At 38.2% G+C, this 24,197-nt stretch overlaps 1 protein-coding gene across 1 annotated transcript in view; it reads left to right on the top strand.

The window, feature by feature from the left end:
• The first annotated feature begins 3,202 nt into the window (after positions 1-3,202).
• The window catches only part of LOC125372033, a 116,227-nt gene continuing 95,232 nt past the window's right edge, over positions 3,203-24,197 (top strand). The window contains exons 1-2 of the mRNA XM_048380904.1: positions 3,203-3,232; positions 7,409-7,586. Coding sequence (XP_048236861.1) covers positions 3,203-3,232; positions 7,409-7,586 — 208 coding nt within the window. The remainder of the gene's footprint in view (positions 3,233-7,408; positions 7,587-24,197) is intronic.

Genomic DNA, 24,197 nt, shown 5'->3' with positions numbered 1-24,197 from the left:
AAGAATGTTTTATTCATCATATTCCGATTAATGTGACGAGAGAAAAACGAAAATAAAGATCGTGAATTCTGACAGCACTATTTCAATAAGTGCAAAGGTCACCGGATGTGATGTCACAGACAGGGGTAGTCTGCTGATAATCTTTCGAAACAAAACAATTACTGTAAATTTTGAAATAGTTCGCCTATCACATACAGCAAAAACATAAGTCGATACACAGTATCAGTGTATCACCACTAAAATGAAATAAAAATGTGACTTTGACGATATAATTCCAGCGTCCAACCCAGACCGCGCGTTTGCGCGATTCACGCTAAAAAAAACTTCAAAGCGCGATCTGTCGCGCACAGTAATTTCTTGTACAGTCACTTACTTTATCAGCTGTTTATCCCTACCTTTAGATTCAATACTCACTAAATCTTTAATCAATTAACGAAGAAAGACAGTTCACAGCAAAAACTGTAAACTGTCGAAGACTGATCTATATAACCGGAAGTTCAAACACGAGTTACGTCCCTTGGGTTGCTGAATAAATTATCGACAGGATTTGCATAGGAAACAAAATTTAATTTGCTTTAGTAGACAGGGTATCAAAACTTTGATCAAAATTATGTTGTATTTTGTTGTTTAGTAATCAAAAACCTTGTCAAAAGACAATAAATATTCTATCTTGAATAGTTCTGAAAATATTTTTGAGCATTTTAGTTCGTTTTAGTTTCGTTTCTGAAATCACACAATATGAATCGCAGACTGTCATTGCAGACAATCTTTTGAATAGTGAAAATGTCGCGCAAAAACAAATAAATTACAGGATTTTTTAATCAAAATAGATGTTCTAAAAAAGACAATGATGAAACCACAGTCACTGTAATTACTACTGATAGAAAAAATCACAAAGCATTGTTATTCATTTCAGTTCTTTATTCTGATCTGTTACACTTTTATATGATGATGTTCCAGTACATAATACAAAATAAGACATTTTTGAAGAAAGCAGTTATTCCCCCCTACTTTTTCAAAATCCCCCCTATTTTCTACATAATGGGGGGACAAGTCCCCCCTTGATTTTCAATTCTGGGTTGGACACTGAATTCGCGTATTAGTTAATCCGTTTGACCTTGCATGCTCCTGTGACCCGGAAATGGTAGACGATAAATCAACATGCCACATGCAAGTTTCTCGGTTTCTTTTATTTGAACTTCTGTTGATATTTAAGAATCACCATTCAATGTTACGGTGAATATAAATGGGACATGATTCATATTTCTGCGATGTACACGCTGATAAGTTTCACTACAACAATTGTATCCCACGTAATACGTCTATGGATATCGTCGATCAGCAAGATCACCCTCAACAACAGGTGCGCAAAAATGGACTTGACAAAACGTGTTTCAAAATAACATCCCCGCGTTGCTGAATATGAAGCTTATTTGCCTCTTTCAATAAAGGTAGACACTTGTTCACTATCAATTTATGAACTTTGCAAAACGTACGTAATAGCTGTTGGCGATTTTATCTGGGGATTATATATTATAGCTGTGAATTACATATATTGTTACATGTAAAGATTGTGGAGTTTACGAAGAACGATAAACTTTGAACATTCAATTGAAAACTTATTATCAGAAGTAGTAACATGCATAACATTTTTTTAATAATGACAACATTGGTGTATAATAATAACTTTATTGATAATTTATAACAATAATGGCTCTAGTCGTGGCAACTTCCAAACTTTCGGGAAGTTGTAATCTATCGGACCGTCATTCAGGCGATGTTTCTGACAGATCACGATCTGAAAAATACTATCATGAAAGTGTATCCCGTGGATAAGCCGACCCCTTTCTACAGAATCTTTTTTCTGGTCCTCAAAATTCGGCTTATACGCGGTCATATACGGCATAAGCCCTCATTTCTGAGGTGTCCATATTTTTCACATTTTAGGACTAAACCTGATCTGTGTAGATCTGCCTGTTTTGTTATGTAAAACAAATTCTTGTCTTAAAAAATGAGAAAAGGAATCATGACTTTTGTACCCAAAATTTCTAGTGATTTGTTACCCAAATGGGTATGTGATTTTGTAGATCTACCTAGAATTATTTCAAAGATATACATTAATTTGGTGTCTTAAACTTAACATAATATCACTTTCCCATCAAAACAATACATTCTAACTTAGGTTTCACCAACTTAATGGCCTCTTCTTCAGTGACAAGAAGTCAATTTTCTCTCAAAACTAAACAATCAATTTCAAGGATCACAGTCATAATCATATTTGGAACTTGATGAAATATTTTATTATGTGTTCTGGACCCGGTTGTATGAAAGCCTCATTAACTAATGGCTACATTAAACCCTAATGATACATTAAATGCTTAATGCACCATTAATTAATGGCATCATTAAAATCGGTTGTATCAAACGTTTATTAGCATATTATTATCTAATGATGCCTTAATGTAAGTGCCTTCATTAACCTGTCATTAAATTCGGTGTTTCCCCTAAATACTTCCCACAATTCCTTGACGTAAACACGTACGCGTTACTTCCGGTCGTCCGTCAAAATGGCATCGTATCCACCTAAAACCTAGGAATAGAAACAAGAATTTCGACAGCTCCGAAATTCAGCTTATTGCCGAGTTGGTGGAGAAACACATCTCCATACTTAACAGTAAGTTGTGTAGCACCGTCACCCACGAAAGAAAGAAGGCTATTTGGGCAGAGATAACTTCCAAAGTTAACGCTCTCGGTGTTTGTCAGCGTACAACAAAAGAAATAAAAAATTTACCTACAGAACGAGACAAATGTGTTCAATGTTAATACAAGTCAATATTACCATCGAACTTGGTTCATAATGCAGCCACTGCAATATAGCTGAAACATTGTTGATCGCGGCGTTAAACAACAAATGCTGAAATCATATCATACTATAAAGATTTGTCTGATAGCTATTTCGTTTAACAACGTGAATGGTGTCAGGGTCGTAAACGTATTGTCCTTGTGACTTTGAAGGGAGGACGTGTATGCTCCATGCACAGGTTTAACAGTGACATTTGATTTGTTATTATAAAAAATTATTTAACACACACTATTGACAAAGGCAGGTTCGCTGTCTGATGGTGCCTGTATCCGTACATGTGTCCCATCGATACATCCGAAGACTCCAGGAAATCGAGATATATTGTAGAATTCCTTTCTAATGTCGCCTATATCCCTGTCGGACGGCCAGGTAACAAACTTGGGCACAAGAGACGCAATGGCAAGGGAAACTTTCCTCACAACTCGTGAGGCTGTTGATTTGTCTATCCCTATTGTGTCGCCAGTGATTTGCAGGAAACTTCCACTTGCAAAGAAACGTAGGGCTACTAGAACCTGATAAAATGATTATAAAGAGGCTAATGATAGGTTTGACAAATTTTCAAATATTTCCATAATACTTATATCCACTTTGTTATTTATTTGGCTGCGTTTTCATTATGTCTCACTAAGTAAAGTGTTAATTATTGATATAAGATGTGCATGCTTTAATTAATTAAAAGGTTCTTTTGGCCGGAATCGAACACGCAAAACTGTTCTCTTCAGTGTGCACGACACATTTAGTTTAAGTCATTAGAGTAACTCCCCCTTATGAAATTGATCATGGCTGACAACGCCAAGTTGAAAACATATCTTTCTGGAGTGAAGTGAAAGGGATCCATGAATTTACATTACTTTCAGTTGTGAAATATATTTACAAGGTTGGTATCATTAGGCTGCACATAAGACTTTACCAGCACAGACCAGTGAGCTGACCCACGTAGAAGTGCGTTTCATTCATTGTAAAGATTGCCGCTATAAATTTGGCGCTATAATAATATGTTTATTTCAAACTAGCTGAGTTTCTAGTGACGACATTTATCTGTAGTTCAACACTAAGTGCGTGCGATCTTGCAGATTTGGGCTGTAATTCATCTCTCACAAGATCGCAGATATATCTGATGCTTGCCTTCCCAAAACGGTAGCGTGCCCTTACTTCTTCATCGCTCATGGATTCGAGGTGTTGAGTTCGTTTTCTGAAAACACGGTCTTTCCTTGTGCGTCCTAAGCGTTCAAACAATATGTTCGCGGCCATGTTTGTTTTTAATGACACGCTAATGATGCCCCAGAACCTTCATTAAGTTAATGACGCGCTAATGACACCACGACGTCATTAAAACCTTAGTACAACTGGATTTAATGATGCATTAGTTAATGAAGGTTTAATGACACGTTAATGCATCATTAAAGTTTGATACAACCGGGTCCTGTTCATCTACATGAAAACATAAATATAATTATAGATCTATTGTCTTATTTTCTTAGGTACAAATTCACAAAGTATTTTGGGGATATATAGGAGCCTAGAATCTATATATATTTACACTACCTCGTCGTGTACCAAAATTTTATCGGTTCAGAGGACGGGAGGTTCTCAGAAAGTTTTCAACAACATCTTTAATATTTTAAATTGTTCTTTTTGTAATGTTAAACCAATAACAATTTTATGTTGTTATTATTAAGGCATATCAACACGTTATATCGCTCTCCGTTGCGTTCGTTTTCAGAAAATATTTTAAAATTAAAATCATCGAGCATGAAATTCATTACGGTTTCGGATTTAGACTTACACATTTGATGGCGACAATCACGAAGAAATATGAAACAAATAGGAGTGAAGACTGCTCTCCAGATCAATAAATAGTAAATAGTTGGACGAAAAATAAAAATTATGTAATTTCTATTGAATTTGAATCTATTTCGGAATTTCTTTATGACAGCTTACCAACTTTTGCATATTTTGCTTCCATGTGTCACATGCGGTACGTGCTTCCGGTTTCAGAAATGATAGCTAAAATTGCAAGTACTTTGATTATTTCTCGTAAACTGCATTATTTTGCTATTGAATGGTTTACCTAGAATGTATATGAGTTCAGATTTTGCGTATCATCCAATATTTGTCATTTTTCGCAGTGTTTGTTGACTTTGTTCAACTCAACAAATCGCGAGTTAGGCCACGCCCAAATGTATCACTGACGTTTGTCGGCTTGTCAATGTGTCGGAAAGTTTATCAAACAAAATCATTTGAAAACTCTATAAAAATGAAATTCTTTTTACACAGATTTATACATACGTGTCAATAATTCTAGAAAATTAAGTTAGATGTAACATGATTGTAATAGTCTAACGGGACAACTCTGCATATGGAGTTGTTTGTTTACCGCCGTTGCCATGATCATACAAGGTCCATCCAATCGATGATGTTACTATTCAGATTGTTTTTGTTTACAATTAGTTACACCGAAATTTGCTAATTTTTAGAAATAAAGGAACATGAGTGTTTTCCTTTCGTCAGCAAACAAAAAATTATGATCGAATAGGAAAAATGATGAAATTATAAAGAAAATATCGGACTGCATGCCGCTCAACGTGAAGTGCCAAAAGTCAACAATGGCCGTTTCTGGTAGTTGTGTGCCGAGAAGTTTGGCCGAAACTTTTTTAACTCGTGATATTTTCTTTTTGAGGTAAATAAATGACTGAACGTTTTGATATTGAGCAAGCTGAGCATTTATGCATGTCATACGTAATTTAAATGTCACGCAAAGCCTTCTTGGTAAATAGATATGGCGAGTTTTATTATGGGGTGTCGTTATGCTATTCGCCTGTCTAATGGGTTCAACATTAGATGCATGGGAATGGACACCTCTGTCGAATGGGTTCGACGTTAGCCTTCCAGAGCTTTTACTCTTTCATCCCTGGCTGCCCCAGAGTTATGTCCCTTGAAACACTGCAGGCCCTGACACTGACAAGGCCTGCACACTGGCCTCCCTGGCAGTATTATTGGAAAATCACACTATCATTTTTGATGCACTTTTTCTACCAGAAACTTGCTTTTAATATACATTTATCATATACCATTGTAAAGAGGATTAAGTATACTGTAATATTCTTTGTTGTTATTGTCTCTAACCTTTGTTATTTTCTAATTACAGGTGTTTACAAGTGAAATAAAACTTGAAAACACTAAAAAAATGAATACAGACAATGAATTTTGGCGCAAATTGTATTTAAAATCACAAAAATAAATCACAGATACAAGGTTAACATAACACTGTGGTCTTGTCATCTTGGACGGCACAGGTAATCCCAGGTGTTACAGGTAAATTCTCTTCATGCAGATCTGTAAACAAATAAACAAGTTTACAACTCTTGGTACTGACTTTGTTTTCTATACTGATGTCACATATTACTTATGATACACTTTCAGCCTCTTAGGTAAACTCGTTAACACATGTAAAAACACAAATATCAGATTTATTTTGTTCTTTTTCAGGATTTGAAACAAAAATTAAGTATTTAAGTTATTAAATAGTAATTTATCACATTACCTGAACATTGAACCACAGCTGCTATAAGATTTATCGGGCAGCCGTGTGTGGGACTTAGACAGTAGCTGCCCGATTTATCGGGCAGCCGTGTACTGGGCCATGGTTAATGCTGCCCGATAAATCGGTCAGTCGGGGCCAAAAGGTTAAATGACTTCTTCTCTGGAACTAAGAGATAGATATCAACCATATTTGATTGGAAGCATCCCTAGGTGGTGGGGATTCAAAATTGTACAAATGGTGGGGCTGAGGGGCAGGGCCAAATAGGGGTATTTTGGCCATATTGCTTTAAACGTCTTCTTCTCTGGAACTAAGAGAAAGATATCAACCCTATTTGGTTGGAAGCATTCTCCAATGGTGGTAATAGGTGATTCAAATTTGAAAAATGGAAGGGCTGAACCCTACCCCCAACCCCAGGGACTAAGGGGCGGGGATAAAGAGTTTATAACTTGGACACAGTTACGATCTGCACTGTGTAACCATATGTACAATTGAGAGTATAATGAGAGGAATGCACATATGCTACCAGGACTGGCCCTTCCGTTCATTTGTCCGGCACTCCCGAAGGAGTTAAAACATTGACCATAACATGCAAACTGATATTATCCCCACCCTATAATAAACAGATACATTGTATACATTTGTTTGTTATAAAGAGAATTATACCTTTAATATGATATATCCTGGATCATAACATTGAAACGGTTCAGATCTTTATGTTACATTTGTACCAAGAGAAATGCATGTTCATGCTGTCAGATTTGCCATCCACCCATTTTAAATGCTGAGTCAAAATTACAAAATATTTGCAGTATTATATACATGTACAATGCAAATGTATATTTTGTCATGATTGCGTAAATATGTAGGTGAGCGATACAGGCCCTATGGGCCTCTTGTTGCATTAGTCATAATATGTTAATGTTCAATTCAATTTGTGGGGTTCTGTTTTTCAATCTGATTTTGCTTACAGTTAGTTACCTTGTAGGCAAATAGGAATGTAGGCAAAATGGACTCAAACCTCTATTTGTAAACTACAGGTTTATGATGCCTCCAACAACCTCCTTGCCTATCTACATGGAGACAGAAAGGGCTACATTGTCCAGTCAGCTGTCTACTACCGTGTTGTGTTTACTACGAGTCCTTTTAATGACAGAAAGGGATTTAAGGCTGCATGGACAGGTATGTAGATGTGCACTTCTATGATGTTTTGTTTACTTTGTTATTATTTCCTTTCATTTCTTTTCTTCATTATCTTGCACTTGACATCAGACCTCTTGCCATCATCATTGCTCAGCATGAGAAATTTTCTGTCTATGACCAACTATCCAGAGATGATCTGAACTTTAGTGAGTGTGTGAGTGAGTTCAAATTTAACATCACATCAGCAATATTTCAGCCAAATTGTGACAAGAAGTTATACATTTGAATTGTTTTGTAGGCATTACTTAGAAGTTGACGGATGACAAGGTAGACACAATTTATGGATAACAACTTCTTTAATACTGTAAAAAGTGACGTTTTGGTATAGATCCTCATATCGTTGTCAAGCAAGACTAGATGAGGGACATTGTACAGAATATATATAGTAGGTGGAGGATTAACAGTAACAACAATTGCATACATGAGTGGGATAACATGAGTAAGTGTTTACAACAGAAGGATAATACTGTCACAACACGATGGACAGAGAACACATAGGTGGAAGCCAATTAAACAGGATAAGTGATTATTGCTTAATGAGTTAGTAGGCGGATGGGATGAAGTAGCCATGATCTCTGTTGACTGATGGCTTGTGGCGGCGAACGTGGACTGCTTCTGTTAGTTTTCTTTTAGTGAAATCATAGAGGTTGTTGGACGTTGTCACAGTTGATGTTGTGATTAGGACAGTTGTTGATATGGTCCGAGATGGCTGATTTGCTGTCTGATTTGATGGTTGAGGTTTTGTGTTCTTGATTCAAAACATATACAAAACAAGATGGCGGATAGTGTATAGCCGTGTGAAAAACGCTCCTGAATAATTTTTGTTATCAGAACCTTGTATCCCTGCAATTGCTCCAAAAACACAGTATAAGTATCGCAAATACACCCAGAAGACTATCTACCCCTGATCTGCCCAAAATATTTGGATTTCGTCGATGTTTACTGACTACACCCACTGCACAGCTCTCACAACAGATAATGGCGGCAGCGACCCACAGTGACTACAACCCGAGTGACAGATATCGCGACTATCAGCCTGATCTACAAAAATTCTTGTGAATACCTCACCTCTATCACATCAGTGCCATAAATTCCTGTTTATGCTGAGAACCAAACTATAAATTTTTATAAATTTTCAACAGACGTCCACTACACTGCCAACATATCCATAGTTGTGAGGAAAACCCTATCCCTTGCCAGAGGCGCCACTGCCCATGCGCAATGCGGGAATCTAGTCACTTCTTTCCTGTGTGTCCTGATGCACATCCGAACACGTGATTGAGTTCCACATACTAGATAGATCCGTCTCAAGCTTCATAGATACAAGCAAAGAGCAGTTCTACAAGCAGAACGGGGGTATAGAAGATCGGAGTCTCTAATAAGTAATTAGTTAAGAAAAGTTGTGGGATGAGATCTTCATCTCATAAGCAGACACCTGTCTGTTCGGGCTGTGGACAACACCAAGCTCCTGGGGATCCTCAGCCTAGATGTCTCGCATGCAAGAAAAGCAGCTGTACACAGAAGTCAAGGTGCAGTTATTGCGAGCATCTGTCAAAAGAAAAATTTGACAAGCTCTCGGAGGCATGGATAAAAAATCCCGATTATTAAAAGGTCACTAGAGCATCTACATCAAGAAAACAAGTGATTAAGCCCGTGGCGGCAAAACTTAATCACGCGGGTGACAAGCAAGTCTCACCTTATGAGGAGAAGAGACCCCATCGCTCATCCCACTCTCCCTATAATGTTGAGGAGCAGATGCATTTTACCGGTCAATCAGAAAGTACCTCTAACTTGCATCCGGCAACGTCTGGTACGGTCGATCATCGAGTTTGGACAGAAACTAACAATTTTCACCCTCTGCCGCGTTCCCCCTTTAACGTAAATGAGTTCACGGAAAGAATAACAAATTCTATGTCTGTTATGATTGACACACGCATGCAATCTATGTCTCGAGAAATCTCAGATCTAAAAGAATCAGTTAATCAAACTCGGCCTGGCCAATCAGGGATTGATCACGAGAGTAAACAGAGATCTAAGGCTGAATATGGCAGTACACCCTCATACAGCAGACATGTACAAGGTTACGCTGAATCAGACTATGAGGACAGTAGGAGAATTATACTAAGAGACCGAGAATCTCATAGATCTTCTCCCTACCACGCATACCATAGGGCTCATCGTGAATTACGGTCTTCACACCGAAGTATGCACAGAAATACGCACCAATCACCGTCAAGCCACTATGATAGACGCACCGACAAAGCTCGTGCATATCAGGATAGTAATCCTAAGCGTGCACCCTCTCATACTGCCACACAGTCCTGTTATACGGACGAAGAAAGCGAGGGAAATATGACATCAACATACAGTTATAGATCACGTGATTCCCGCACAGCTTGTCGTAAATCAGACGACTGGGATTAGGATACCCTCAGCCATACGACCCACTCACAGCACAGCCAGAGTAGGGGGTGCCGATCTACACCTGAGTATTCAGGCTATGGGGACACTGCTATAGAGGAGGATTATAGATCAAACAATTACTCCCTTAGAGACATCATAGCAGAACTTTATGAACTAATGCCCACCTTAAAACCAGATCAGGACAGTACACCCGTTAAACCCTTGATTGAACGTGCAGGATATGAGGGACCCGATAAGGGGACCGAACCATTCCACACGCTTCCCCCTCCGTCATATTTGGATGACGTCATCAAAAGAACTGAAAATCAATTGAATTGTTCAGCGGGTCCTAGTGCTAAACTGAGGCCTATCTATATTAGATCTGCTTACAAAACACATGATGATCCGTTCACACTACAGCCTAGCATTGATGAAGATTACTTCGATCTGGTTAAGAAACCTAACCCCAATATGCGCATTGATATGTCCAAGATCAAGAGCTTAGATAATGTCAATAGACAAATGATTAATACCAGTTCTTACATCATCTGGTTAGCAGCTGGTATTCGCCATGTCATGCCCCCATGCAACCAGCGAAGATCTTCCCTTTGACACTTCCACGGAGATGACTAGTCAGAAGACGGGATTTATCCACAGCTCATTAGACCACTTACTGAAGATGCAGGAAGACCTCCTATCAGCTCAAGTATGGATGTCATCGCAGTTTCTGCTCATGCAATTAAGAAGACACTTACTACAGCAAGTTCATCATGTGACGCCAGATGATGTCACAGCCCATTACGTCATCGCAGGTTTTCAACGGTAGACTGAAGTCAGTGAAGGAAGCCATTATCTCGTCAACTAACCAGAAATTTCAGGAATCCACCATCTCATTAGCATCCAAGTTACAGAGACAACCGGCGGTTACTCGACCCCAGCGACGGAGTCCTGGACCCCGACGTGAACAGTCCAACCGGGATTCTTTTCGAGCCTCTACACAGATAAACAGAACGTATCAACCCAGGTACAAGAGCTCCAAAGTTGATTTTCCCACTTCACAGAGAGGACTTGGCAGAGGAAGAGGCAGTTCCCGTAGGGGCCCCCTCCGGAGATGACTTCACCATAAATCTACAGACCCATCCAGATCCTACGGACTTTGCCTGCCCTACGGACAACGATTTAGCATTACGGAAGACCAAGGACACGTCTACTCCAAATCCAGTCGAACTAGCCAATCTTACAAACATCGACCCAAGACTTCCCAAGTTCAAATCTCATCCTCTTCAGGGACCTGTCGGGGGCCGTCTTATGCAGTCATAGACAACTGGGAGACCATCACAGACGACTAATGGTTACTCGAAGTAATAAGAAGAGGCTACAAACTTCACTTCTTAAAACAACCAAAACTAGTCATTCATCCTACCGGACCCCGATTCCAGCTATCAGGACCAAAGCTAATCGCAGCAGAAATAGCCATACAAAAATTACTCACAAAAGGCGCTATCAGCACCCTAAAGGAGTCAGACACCACCCTCGGATTCTACTCCCCAGTTTTCCTGGTACCGAAGAAGAATTCTTCAGAGATGAGATTAATAATAGACCTAAAAACTCTGAACAAAGATTACCAGGAAAAACCACCCACATTTCAGATGGAATCTATAAAGAAGTTGAAGAATTCCCTAAGATAAGCAGATTGGATGATAAGCATAGATCTCCAAGATGCATATCTTCACGTCCCCATCCATCCAAGTCATCGTAGATACCTACGATTCGCTGTCAACGGTCAGAGATACCAGTTCAGGGTACTACCATTCGGCATATCCATCGCCCCATGGTTATTCACCAGGATCACCAATCCCGTCATTGGCTTCGCCCATCTAAAGCTCATAAGGCTTCACGGATATATAGACAATTTCCTATCGGTCGATCAGGACAAATCACAACTCAGTCTAAACACAGTGTGTCTCATCCAACTTCTCACACACTTAGGTTTCCTGGTTCACTCTCAAAAATCAGAGTTAGTACCCACACAGGCCATCACCTACATAGGCGCAAGTTTTATTCTCGACAAGGGCATAGTCGCACCCCCAGAGGACAGATATGCAAGAGTACAGCACATGATTACAAGCGCACTCGATCAGCCCGTCAAGTCGAGAAGGTGGTGGATGTCTTGCCTAGGCACGCTTACCTCTATCCAAGACCTAACCTACAGAGGCAGGCTACAATTACGGTCTTTGCAGATTTGGATGAACACCACCAAGAACCTAGAGCTGGAAGCACTAATCCAACCCCCACAAGTTCGAATCTCAGAACTCCTTTGGTGGCTAAATTGTCAAAATGTCATGCCAGGTATTCCACTAAACTACCCCACCCCCCTACATCAACTCTACACAGATGCATCAGGAGAGGGTTGGGGTGCCCATATGGACGATGTCACCATTCAAGGGAAATGGTCCTCCCAAGAGAAAGAGTTGCACATCAATTGTCTAGAAATGAGAGCGATATATCTAGCATTAACAGCTTGGCTAGATCGTCTACACCACTCGTCAGTGAAGATCGCTACAGACAACTCAACCATGGTCGCTTACATACAGCACCAAGGAGGCACAAGATCTCAGCCTTTACTGAAGGAGGTTACACGTTTATATGCCTTGGTAGACTCAGTGAGTTGCAAGATCGAAGTAAGACACATTCCGGGCAAGCTAAATATACTAGCAGATTACCTATCCCGGAAGAACAAGATAGTAGGTGTTCAAGTGGATAACCCAGATATGGGACACTCCAAACCTAGATCTATTCGCCACATGTCTCAACAACAAGCTACCAGTCTACGTCAGCCCGGTACCAGACCCACTAGCACTCCAAGTCGATGCGCTCTCCATGGATTGGAAGGGAATGTTTGCTTACGCATTTCCCCCATGGGCTCTCCTAGACAGAGTACTGAAGAAAATAGAGGAAACGGACTGTGTCATAATCCTCATAGCCCCGGCTTGGCCCAAAAGGACTTGGTTTCCGAGACTTCTACAACTCCTGGTAGAAGTACCTCTGAAACTCCCAGTACGTCACGACCTATTGAGACAACCAAAGACGGACATATTTTACGGCCGCCTTGACAACCTCCATCTTCACGCTTGGAAGTTATCTCGCATAAGATGCAAGCAGCCGGTTACTCTAAATCAGCTGCACGAAGAGTGGCTAGCTCATGGAGACCAGCCTCATCTGCATTATACAATAACAGATGGGACAAGTTCCTCGAATGGAGAAGAGGAAAACAGTTACATGGAGATATAACGATACCTATAGTAGCCGATTTCTTGCTCCATCTCAGAAATGACAAGAAATTATGACACGGCACTATCGAAGGATAGGTACCCATCCAGTACTAAATCGACTTATGAAGTCTTTTGCCCTGGAAGATATAAAAGTACCACGTACTTTCCCTAAATGGGATCTATCTATAGTGTTGTCAGCATTGATGAAAGCACTGTATGAACCCATGAGTAGTGCAACATTACTATCAGTCTCCAAGAAAACTGCTTTTCTCTTAGCCATGGCTACGGCGGCTCGCGTGTCAGAACTACACGCTATTGATATCTCCACTGTAACTCATACCAAAGAATGGAAAGCAGTGTCGTTCAGATCGCTCCCTGAATTTATTGCCAAAAACCAGTCGTCAACCTTCGGCCCACTCGGACACAGGCAATACACAATATCAGCCCTAAGTAAAAAGTGTGGACTTCCCGGATAAATTGCTTTGCCCCATAAGAGCCTTGAGATATTTTATCACAGCGACTCAACCCCACAGAAAGCAGAGAAAACGCCTATTTATCTCTTGCAAGCCCTCGTCAGAAAATACATCGCAAAGGGCACTGTAGCGGGATGGCTAAAAACAGTTATCACAGATAGCGATAAAATGGCGCAAATCTCCACTCCGATTTGGGGTAGCTGCAGACCTCACGAAATCAGAGCACTGGCAACAAGCCTAGCCACATGGAATACTGCATCCATCAAACAAATCGTGGCCAGCTGCCAGTGGAAGTCCCACAACACTTTTTCAAACTTTTACTTACGAGACATACAGACCGATCTAAATGGACTATACATCTGGGGCCCTTGGTGGCTGCCCAGGTGATAGTCACCAAGTAACCTGTTCCCTCCCTCTTCCAGGAAGGGAAAAAAGAAGGGGGGGGGGTGAAGATTTCAGAAGTACCTCATGAACTCAGGGTAAGTTGTAGTATTTTGTTACCGGATTGCACTATTGAGTTAGTAAAACAGGGCAAATGACAACACTGAAATCAGAGATCGAAGGATTAAGTGATATACGGTAATCTACATGATAGGAACGTCAATGTACTACCACCGGAAGTGACGTCATAGGAGTCATCACACCGGAGAAACGTTAAGATACGTTAAATATCACTATCCAAAAGGGCATAACGGTAAACCACGTCATAAGTGATACGGGAGAATAGTGACACCGGAAGTGACGTCACAGATGACATCATCACCGAAAGTGACGTCACAGATGACGTCATCACAGGAAGCGACGTCACTAAATGTCTAAGTAACACAAGGAAATATACATGTATATATCCTTCACATGACGCCTTGAAAATTCTATACGTCTAAGTCTTGTAAGTAGACTATTAGACACATCCGTTTTAAGACCCCTTTTGGCATATAATCCTTGGTTTTACCACTCCACTAGCCACATATCTAAGGGATGCTAGATACCAGAACCCGCCGGTCCCTCTGGTGTATACTGGCACTGATGTGATAGAGGTGAGGTATTCACAAGAATTATCAAACAATATAGTTATCATTGTGAATAATTCTAAGAATACCACCTCTATCACATCAGGAATTAATCCCTCCCACCTCCCCAAATATCTGCATCTAGTTGATGAGAGTATGGGTTGAAAGAAGTGACTAGATTCCCGCCTTGCGCATGCGCAGGGGCGCCTCTGGCAAGGGATAGGGTTTCCCTCACAACTATGGATATGTTGGCAGTGTAGTGGACGTCTGTTTAAAAATTCTAATGATTTATAGTGTGGTTCTCAGCATAAACAGGAATTTATGGCACTGATGTGATAGAGGTGGTATTCTTAGAATTATTCACAATGATAACTATTGTTTGATATCTACAGCAACACCACCGACAGCTACAGCAACAACTTCACTCCTTCAAGTCTAATGCCCGAGGGGTGGCTATTCTCTTTAATTCCATCGAAATGTCTATTCATAAGGTTATGAAAGATGATGGTGGAAATTTTATAATTGCTGATATAACCATTAAGGGAATAAGATTGACCTTAGCTACTATATATGGACCTAATTCTGATCTCCCAAAATTTTATCATGATATCTTTAATGCCATTGATGGACTTGATAATGAATCGATTATATATATAATTTGTGGGGATTGGAACCTCATTCTTGATCAATCTCTAGATCTGGAAAATTATAAAAATATTAACAACCAAAAAGCTAGAAACAAAACAACAATATTTTCATCCATCTTTTAGATCAGACCTTCTGCTCCTTTTGATGATTTGGATTTAAAACTGAATATACCTGATTCCCTATTCTTGGAAATCTTTTTAATGAATTTGCGAGGTAAAACAATCTCTTTTTCCTCATATTTGAAAAAGAAAAGAGGAAAGAAATTGGGTGATTTAGAAAAAGAAATAAACCAATATGAAAATAAAATTAGAGAGGATTTACAAAATATTTCTGAAGAAGTTTTAAGTAAGTTATCTGAATCAAAAAAGGATTATGAAAAAATTAAAGAAGAAGAAAGCAAGATGAATGCTTTTAATAAGAGACTACAATGGTATGAGGAGGGAGAGAAACCAACTAAATACTTTTGTCGTCTTGAAAATAGAATTTTTACAAAAAATATCATCTCCTCCTTGATCAATAATGATGGTGAGGTACTGAATGATACAACTCTCATCATTAAAGAACAACAATTATTTTATAGAAACTTGTACCAAAAAAATAGTTCAGTGGATACTGATCCAAGCCTGATGTTAAACAATATTCCAATTCCAAAACTAGAGAATGATATGCAAAAGGCTTTTGAACAGCCGTTATCCTTAAACGAAATTGGTAAAGCTACACTTGCAATGAAAAATAATAAGAGCCCAGGTCCTGATGGCTTCCTAATTGACTTCTTTAAATTTTTCTGGAAAGATTTAAGAGTCTGGATATGGAGATACTTTAATCACGCTTATCACTCTAACTCTTTGACTTCTACTATGAACTGGGGCGTGATTACTTGCATTCCAAAAGCAAATAAAGATAGAAAAAGATTAAAAAATTAGCGTCCCATTACTTTATTAAATGCTGTATATAAGATTTTAAGCTCTTGTATTACTAACAGAATCAAGCAATCTTTAAACATATTAATTCATTGTAATCAATCAGGATTTATCCCTGGGAGATGTTTAAGTGAAAATACTAGATTACTTTACGATATCATTTTTGAAACTAAGAGACTTGACAAAAAAGGTATGTTGATACTCATTGATTTTGAGAAAGCGTTCGACACCGTGAATAAAGATTTTATTTTCCTTGTTCTGGAAAAATTTGGCTTTGGGCCAAATATGATTAAATGGATACATATACTCATATCTAATGCCTCTTCTTGTATTGTCCAAAATGGCCACCTCTCTGAATTTTTTATGAATGAAAGTGGTTGTAGACAGGGTGACCCAATTTCCCCCTATTTTTTTTCTTTTCGTAGCTGAAATTCTCGGTATCATGATTCGTAATAATGAATATGTAAAAGGTATACTTCTACACGATATTGAACACACATTGGGCCAATATGCTGACGACACCCAACTCTTTTTAGATGGCTCGGAAAAATCATTAAAATCAGCCATGGATACACTTGAAACTTTTAACAAAATCTCAGGATTAAAAATGAACTTTGAAAAAACCAAAGCAATATGGATAGGCGGTATGGCTGGTAGTAAAGTCCGATTTTGTCCTAACTTAAAGCTAGATTGGCATGATGGCAACTTTGAAGTTTTGGGCATATGTTTTAATGTTGACTTAAAGGACCTTTGGGTAATCAACACTAAACAACGCCTGGATAATATCTATGGTATTATAAGCAAATGGAAAAAACGTAATTTGACTTTGATAGGTAAAATAACAGTTGTTAAGACTTTAATTAGACTCCCCACCCTTGTACATATTTTTTCCGCTCTCCCAAATCCATCAAAAGCTTTTATTGATCAATTGAATAGAATTCTTTTTAACTTTATTTGGAGTGGCAAAAGAGATAAGATTAAGAGGGATTATTTGAAAAAGAATTACTGTCAAGGTGGATTGAAAATGACTGATGTACCGAAATTTATATCAGTTTGAAAATTTCATGTTTAAAAAGATATTGCGGAAAAAAACATTAATTATGACCTTGCTAGTTTTCAGCTGGCTCATATCTACACTTTAGGTGCCAGTTTGCACAAGAATCGGGAAATTGTAAATCCTTTCTGGAAAGATACCCTTATAGCCTGGAGTGACTTAAGTCTTTATGCATTCATATGACTTTGAAGACTTAGAAAAAGCAGAAATTGCTTCCCAACCCATATGGTTAAATCATTATTTTAGAGATCCAGTATTAATTTTTAATGACTGGTTTAAAAAAGGTATAGTTACGATAAAAGACTTGTATGATGAAAAAGGATGGATCCCTTTCCCACGTTTACAACTTTCTGATCTTAAAGGACATTTTCTCGACTATAACCGTATGTTTTTTAATATTCCAAGAAGTTGGAGACAAAATATTGATAAAAATCTACATTCCTCTTCTAATCTCACAGTATCTCCTTGGATTTACGATCTTACACATTCTATTAAAGGAACAAAAGTTTTTTATAATAAACTGATAGGGAATTCCCTCCCTCTCCCTAAATCTTGTTTGAAATGGGAAAATCAGCTAGGATGTTCTTTTCTATGGAAACAAATATTCAGCGTATATTGCCATGGGCTAAGGGACACAAAACTCAGGGATTTCCAGTTTAGATTTATTCATAAAGTAATATTTACTAAACGTGAGTTATTAAGAATGAAACTTATTGATAACGATGAGTGTTCTTTGTGTCATACTCACAAAGAAAATGTTTTTCATGTTTATATTGAATGTCGTGTTAAGAATTTCTGGTCAGATTTCTGTATTTACTTGACTCATATCTTGCATAGAAAAATCCTTATAACTGACAACGAGCTCCTCTTTGGCACCTCTTATGTATTAATTAACCACTTGATTGTAGCTGCTAAAAGATTTATCTTTGTCCAGTGTATTAAGAATGAAAATGTTGACTTTGTTGCTTTTAAGAACACAATAAGAAGTATCTATGACGTTGAATATTATATTGCACGTAGAAATAACGACTTCTCTGTCTTTAATAGAAAATGGGCTTTGTTTACTCAAATTGCAAAATAACTTATTCACTTGATGCTTGCAACATAATTTGATGTACCATAAATACCACATCTCCTCATCTCAATTGTATACCGTATTTTCTTGAGTATAGTGCGCACCCATGTATAATGCGCACCCCCCTCTAGCGGGTTCAATATTTTGGAAAAAAAGAAATTTGAATATTATGCGCAGAAAATTTCTACACCGTACCCTTTCAGCGAAGTCCGGCAAACGAACGGGTGCTGAGAAACTTCGTCAGTACAAATTCGAAATTTGAGATAAAAAATCACCAGACATGTTTATTTACCGTTTAAATAGTATTTATTGTTCTGCTAGGCATTGTTTTATATTTAGGGATTAAGATTACCTTGCGTATTTTCTCGTAAACTAAGCTGGAAACAGCAATCAGCTGTACACATGTTTTCTTGGAATCGACCGGTGATTTGGTCAAGACACACCCAATGATATAACTTTATAAGATTTTTAATGCAAGGATCGGCAACAATTGTATCTGAAACTATTTTATTTATCAGGAATAATATATTCCATTATTTTCTTAATTATATGCAACCTTTACTAAACATATTTAAAATAATAATAACCCTAAGCGAAGCAGCTGATCGCTATTCCCGGGTATTATTTTTTACATGGAACATGTCTGACCAGTCACCGTCAAGGCTCACGCGCACGTGATCACTTGATCGCGCGAATTTCATGTTGACATAGAATCGTAAAACAAAAACAAATATGACTTTTAACGAGTCAAAGTATGTCATTTACGATATATGTATCCATTCTCTGTCAACTAAAGTTTGTTTCAAGACGTCAATAGCGGTATTCTGACCGTGGTTGCTGTTAATAACGGTGGGTTGTGCGATCTTCCGATCGCTTCACACACGATTTCCCCCGAAATTAATAAAAACAATATTATAAGGAATTTTGAATAAAATCAATGAAATAAGTTACAAACATAAGTCCAGATATACAAAGAACACTTTTTTATAGCCAGACAGTGTAATTACATAATTATTTTGCGTACTTCAGTATGGATTTGTTGACATGGTATTTCCGGTGTTTCGTGCTCATGGTAATGTCTTTCCATGGGGAAAAAAACATCCAAACTCATAATTCGTGTATAATGCGCACCCCCTTCTACACAGCTGTGTTTTTTCGAAAAAAAAAGTGTGCACTATACTCAAGAAAATACGGTACATAAATATGCCTTCATCTGTACCATGCTGTGGATTATGGCCTCCTCTGTACCACATCCTTTTGAGAAGTACCTTTATACTTGAAGCTGTACTGCTTTTCGATTACATATGTATCCTGTGTATATGACTGAATAAAAAATTTTAAAAAAAGAAAATTAGGAAATAAGAGACAGTGATGAGTTAATGGGCTTGGTCACATGGTTCCGGTGCGCATGCGCAGAGTGAGGGTGCGTTTGGGTGAGCTGTTTTCTCTGTTCTTTGGGAACAGCACAGGACGTTTCCACTACCTATTCGGAAGAGAGAGAGATGAGCAATAAGTATGAGTGAGGATAAGTATAAATGATATTTTTACTCTAAAAAATACATTTTGGCTATATTGCTTTAAACGACTCCTAGAGATAGTTATCAATCATATTTGGTTGAAAGCATTTGCCAATATTCAGGATTCCAACTGGAGAAATTGAGGGGCTGAACCCTACCCCCGACCCTGGGGAATAAGGGGCGGGGATAAAAAGAGTTTATAACTTGGACACAGTTAAGATCCCCATCGTATTACCATATGTTGGTTGGTTGGTTTGTTGAACATCGCACTCAGCAATATTCTAGCTGTATGACAGCGGTCTGTAAATAATCGAGTCTGGACCAGACAATCCAGTGATTGATATCATAAGTTATACAGGCCCAATAGGCCTTTTGTTTTTCTGAGTTCTCACCAATGAAATAATGTGTAATTAGTCTGGCAGGACTTTCCAGGTTTGTTGCAGTATATGCTCAGGTGTGTGACAGTGATGCTCATGCATGTCAAGGAACATGAACCATTGTGAACTGTAGTCAACAGGTTTTCGTCTATCAGTCAAAGTGATGTACAAAAATTCAAAATAAATGCAGATATACCAGCCTTGGATCTGACATCGTTTGATGGGTGTCTGAATATCCAGTCAGTATAGGTCCTTGTCATGTTCCAAAAGCCTCAAGCTTCTGGGTGGAGTTAAAAAGAAATGTCTCTGTATACATGATAACCCTTGCAAGATTTTATCCTGTCAGACCCACCCCATGACTTTATGACACCTTATGTGGTTTGTTTTGTGCATACCGTATTCGACGTAATAAGCACCCCGCTCTAATAAGCGCCCACGGCGATATTTGCTAATATATTGGCTTGTGAACAATCCCAATTAGCACCCCTTCCGATTGATCAATGTACACAAGACTTATTTATTTGTGTATAATATGCACTCGTGTGTTATATGCAACCTTAATTATGGGCAATTAAATTCTGGATAAATATATCTGTCGTGTATAATACACACAGACTTTTATTTTGTATCATTTCAGGCTGTCAGCATAAACCACGAAATTTACAATCTTTCAACTCTGTTTTTTTTCTCCAAAATTTTATTTTAATAAGAGCCCCCTATTTCAAATTTTGAAATTATTACGTCAAATACGGTACCTGTTTTACTGTCGTATGCAATCACAGTATCACACTGTCATCAATTGGTGTGTCACACGTTCAAGTGGTGAAGCCGTGATATGACTGAAATACTGTTTAACTCTTTCAACACCAGTCAACCAGAAGTGTTTACTGCTGGGACACCGAGTTCCCAGAGACTCTTGTGTGATAGATGAAGCCAACATTTATCATACCTGCTTGTAAAATATATTTGCTACTACATGTTATACACTATTTGAAAGGTCTGATCCTATGGTTTATAAATATGAAAGTTATGTTTTTCACATTATTTAAAATAATGCATTTACAACTTAATTAAAGGGGCACTGATCTAACGCAATTCCCCGGGACTGGTTGTTGCCTTTGTTATTGTTTTTTCCCAGTGAGTACCCGGATGTATAGAAGAAATCTAGACTAGTTAGCGACCTCTGCTGCGCCATTCGTAAGCGCATTAGTCACTTTTATGGGTAGTAATAAGGGCGTATGGTCACATTGATCAACAAAATGAAATACAGTTTTGGAGATAATATGGAAATGTAGGTATCTTTGTGGGTAGCATCGGTAATGGTGACAAAGTTTTGATAAGTCACTTGTTGGTAATTTTCGCGATTTTCGTTTACACTATTTTGACTTGCAACACAAAGTAAATATTTCACCTGAGCATTGCTTTTTTTATAGTGTTTATATTTTTTTACTGTCAAATGTGTAACAAATTTATTCTAAATATTCAGTTATTTTACAAAGTGACTGAAAAACATTTCCATCTGTATTATTATGATAACGAATTCCAAACATTTTGATGTTTAATGTCATCACCAAGAGACTGAAAATGTTACGTTGAAAAGTACATTTCTATGTTGTTTGGCTTCTAATCCTACATAATAATCTGTTGTGATGTTTGTAGGTCCTTTTGATCGTCTTGATCAATCTGGACAGATTTTTTAGTCAAAATGACTGAAATATTTACACATTTTATAAATTGCCTGAGTGAATCACACTTTACAAATTGACGGTAATATATACACGCTTACAAAGGAAAAGACCCGTGAAAACAACCTCTATCGCGCATTGAAGAATTTCCCAACCAAGACGTAGAGAAACAAGAACGAATCGGTTCAAATGAAGGAAAACAAAATGCAAATATCATAATTACAACCTACCAAATTTATACGTATAAATTTTAGGCAGCTTCCTTATTCGAGGAATGTATCCGTGAATATCCACACAAAGGAACAATATCCCACTCGTCTGCAGCTGTACAAAGAAACTTATTCGATATCACGTGTCTCAGTAACAATCAAATATTTTAAAAGATATATATCGTTTCGGGATATTATAACCCGTGTGCGTTTCTCAACTGATCACTTGGATTGTTTCAGGTGTTTTACATAGGTGTCAAGCCTCAATGGTCGGCTGAGAAAGCCCACGTGACAACTATTTTCATAACGTCCACGGTTCCTAAAACATCCATTGAGTGATAGATAACAATGATCAATCAATCAACGTATTATCAGTTAACCCTTTGAACAAAGTATGTTGTTTTTACATCGGCACTTCGCGCCATGATATGAGTGTATTCCCTTTGTTTTAGTAAACCTAGACATGTAAACACTCACTCTTGACATATCCACTGTGCAAGATAACAGTGATTAATCAATCAACGTATTTTCTGTTAATACTTTGATGACTAGGAACTATCCGTTGATTTACAACTACAACAAAATCATCTGATCATTCATCTCTTGCTGGGCTGCCACGTGCATATTACATAACACTCATTTCACCTCGCTTCAAACCTGGATTTAGATTGAATAATTACCCCAGACACAATAAATGCCAAATGGGAACCTTTGTCAGGTAATCTAAGTGGTGCTACCACTAATTGTACCCGTAATAAATTCATTAACTGAGCATCAAGTGAATGACGACAAATACACAAGTGTAGGGTTATACGAGAAAACGTGGATGACAACAAGGGAGTAGTAATCGTATTATCGACGCAATTGGAAATACGAAAATGCTTTCAATGCATGGATACTTTTTTTAGTAATAAACTATAACCATCTGGGGTATTTCCAAATGACGACATCCGATGAGCTCCGCTGTTCTTTTTGTCTGTTTGTTTAGGCTGAAGAAATGAATTAACATGCGCCCTTTGTCGAAATCTTTATAGATCACAGTTAACCAATCAGTGTTCAAAAATGCGTAAAACAAATATTGCCTCCAGCCTCCAAGTTTATTTAGCTGTCCTTGCATACGGTTACCCCAGTCTCTGGTCACGCTCAGTTGCGTTGCGTATCATCCGGGTACTCACGGGGGAAAAACAATAACAAAGGCAACAACCAGTCCGTTAGATCAGTGCCCCTTTAAATTCGTTGTAAATAAAAAATGTCAGCTAACACGTTGTTAACATACAGATTAAGGACCAAGGAAGCGAAAACTTGACGATTTTCGGCAAATATATGATTTCATAATATCCACGTACCTATTTCTGTTTTATTTTCATTGTTTACGTAATTGGAAAATCATTTTAAAAAGAATTATAAACAGTTTCTGTCATCACCCATTTCCCGATAACAGCGACTGTCCGCTCAGTAAAATGAAGAAATACCCCCGTTTTCGAGGTTTCGTATGAATAACACCTTCGTCGAAGAATGGCATGAGACACATCGCTGGAAAGCTTATTCCTTCATCTACACGCACGTAACATCGACTGTTTTTCTTTCGTAGTTATAACAAGCGATTTCATTGGATTAAAATTGGTTTCTAAAGACACTTTCTTGCCAAAATCTGCTACAAGTTTCGTGATTGGTCAATTTTGAGCACGTGACCTAAGGCAGCCAATCAAATTACAGCTGTGATACCAAGCTCGTGTTCGATAAATTACAAAAGTTTGCGAAATAATTTTGTTAAATCGTGTTATTCTGAACGTTTTGAGCAGGAAATCACGATATATATTAAAAATATGGAACTTCGTGAATGTATCGTGCTAGGTTACGAGCTGTGACAAAGATTTTTCATGCATATATTTTTGCATTAAACATCGTGTCAGAGCCGAGAATTCAAGGCGACGAAAGCCGAGATTT

Source organism: Haliotis rufescens, unplaced genomic scaffold, assembly GCF_023055435.1.
Source record: "Haliotis rufescens isolate VD_foot unplaced genomic scaffold, xgHalRufe1.0.p SCAF_34, whole genome shotgun sequence".
Classification (NCBI taxonomy): domain Eukaryota; kingdom Metazoa; phylum Mollusca; class Gastropoda; order Lepetellida; family Haliotidae; genus Haliotis; species Haliotis rufescens.
Note: the sequence above shows the minus strand (reverse complement) of the source record. Positions and strands in the feature narration are given on the sequence as shown.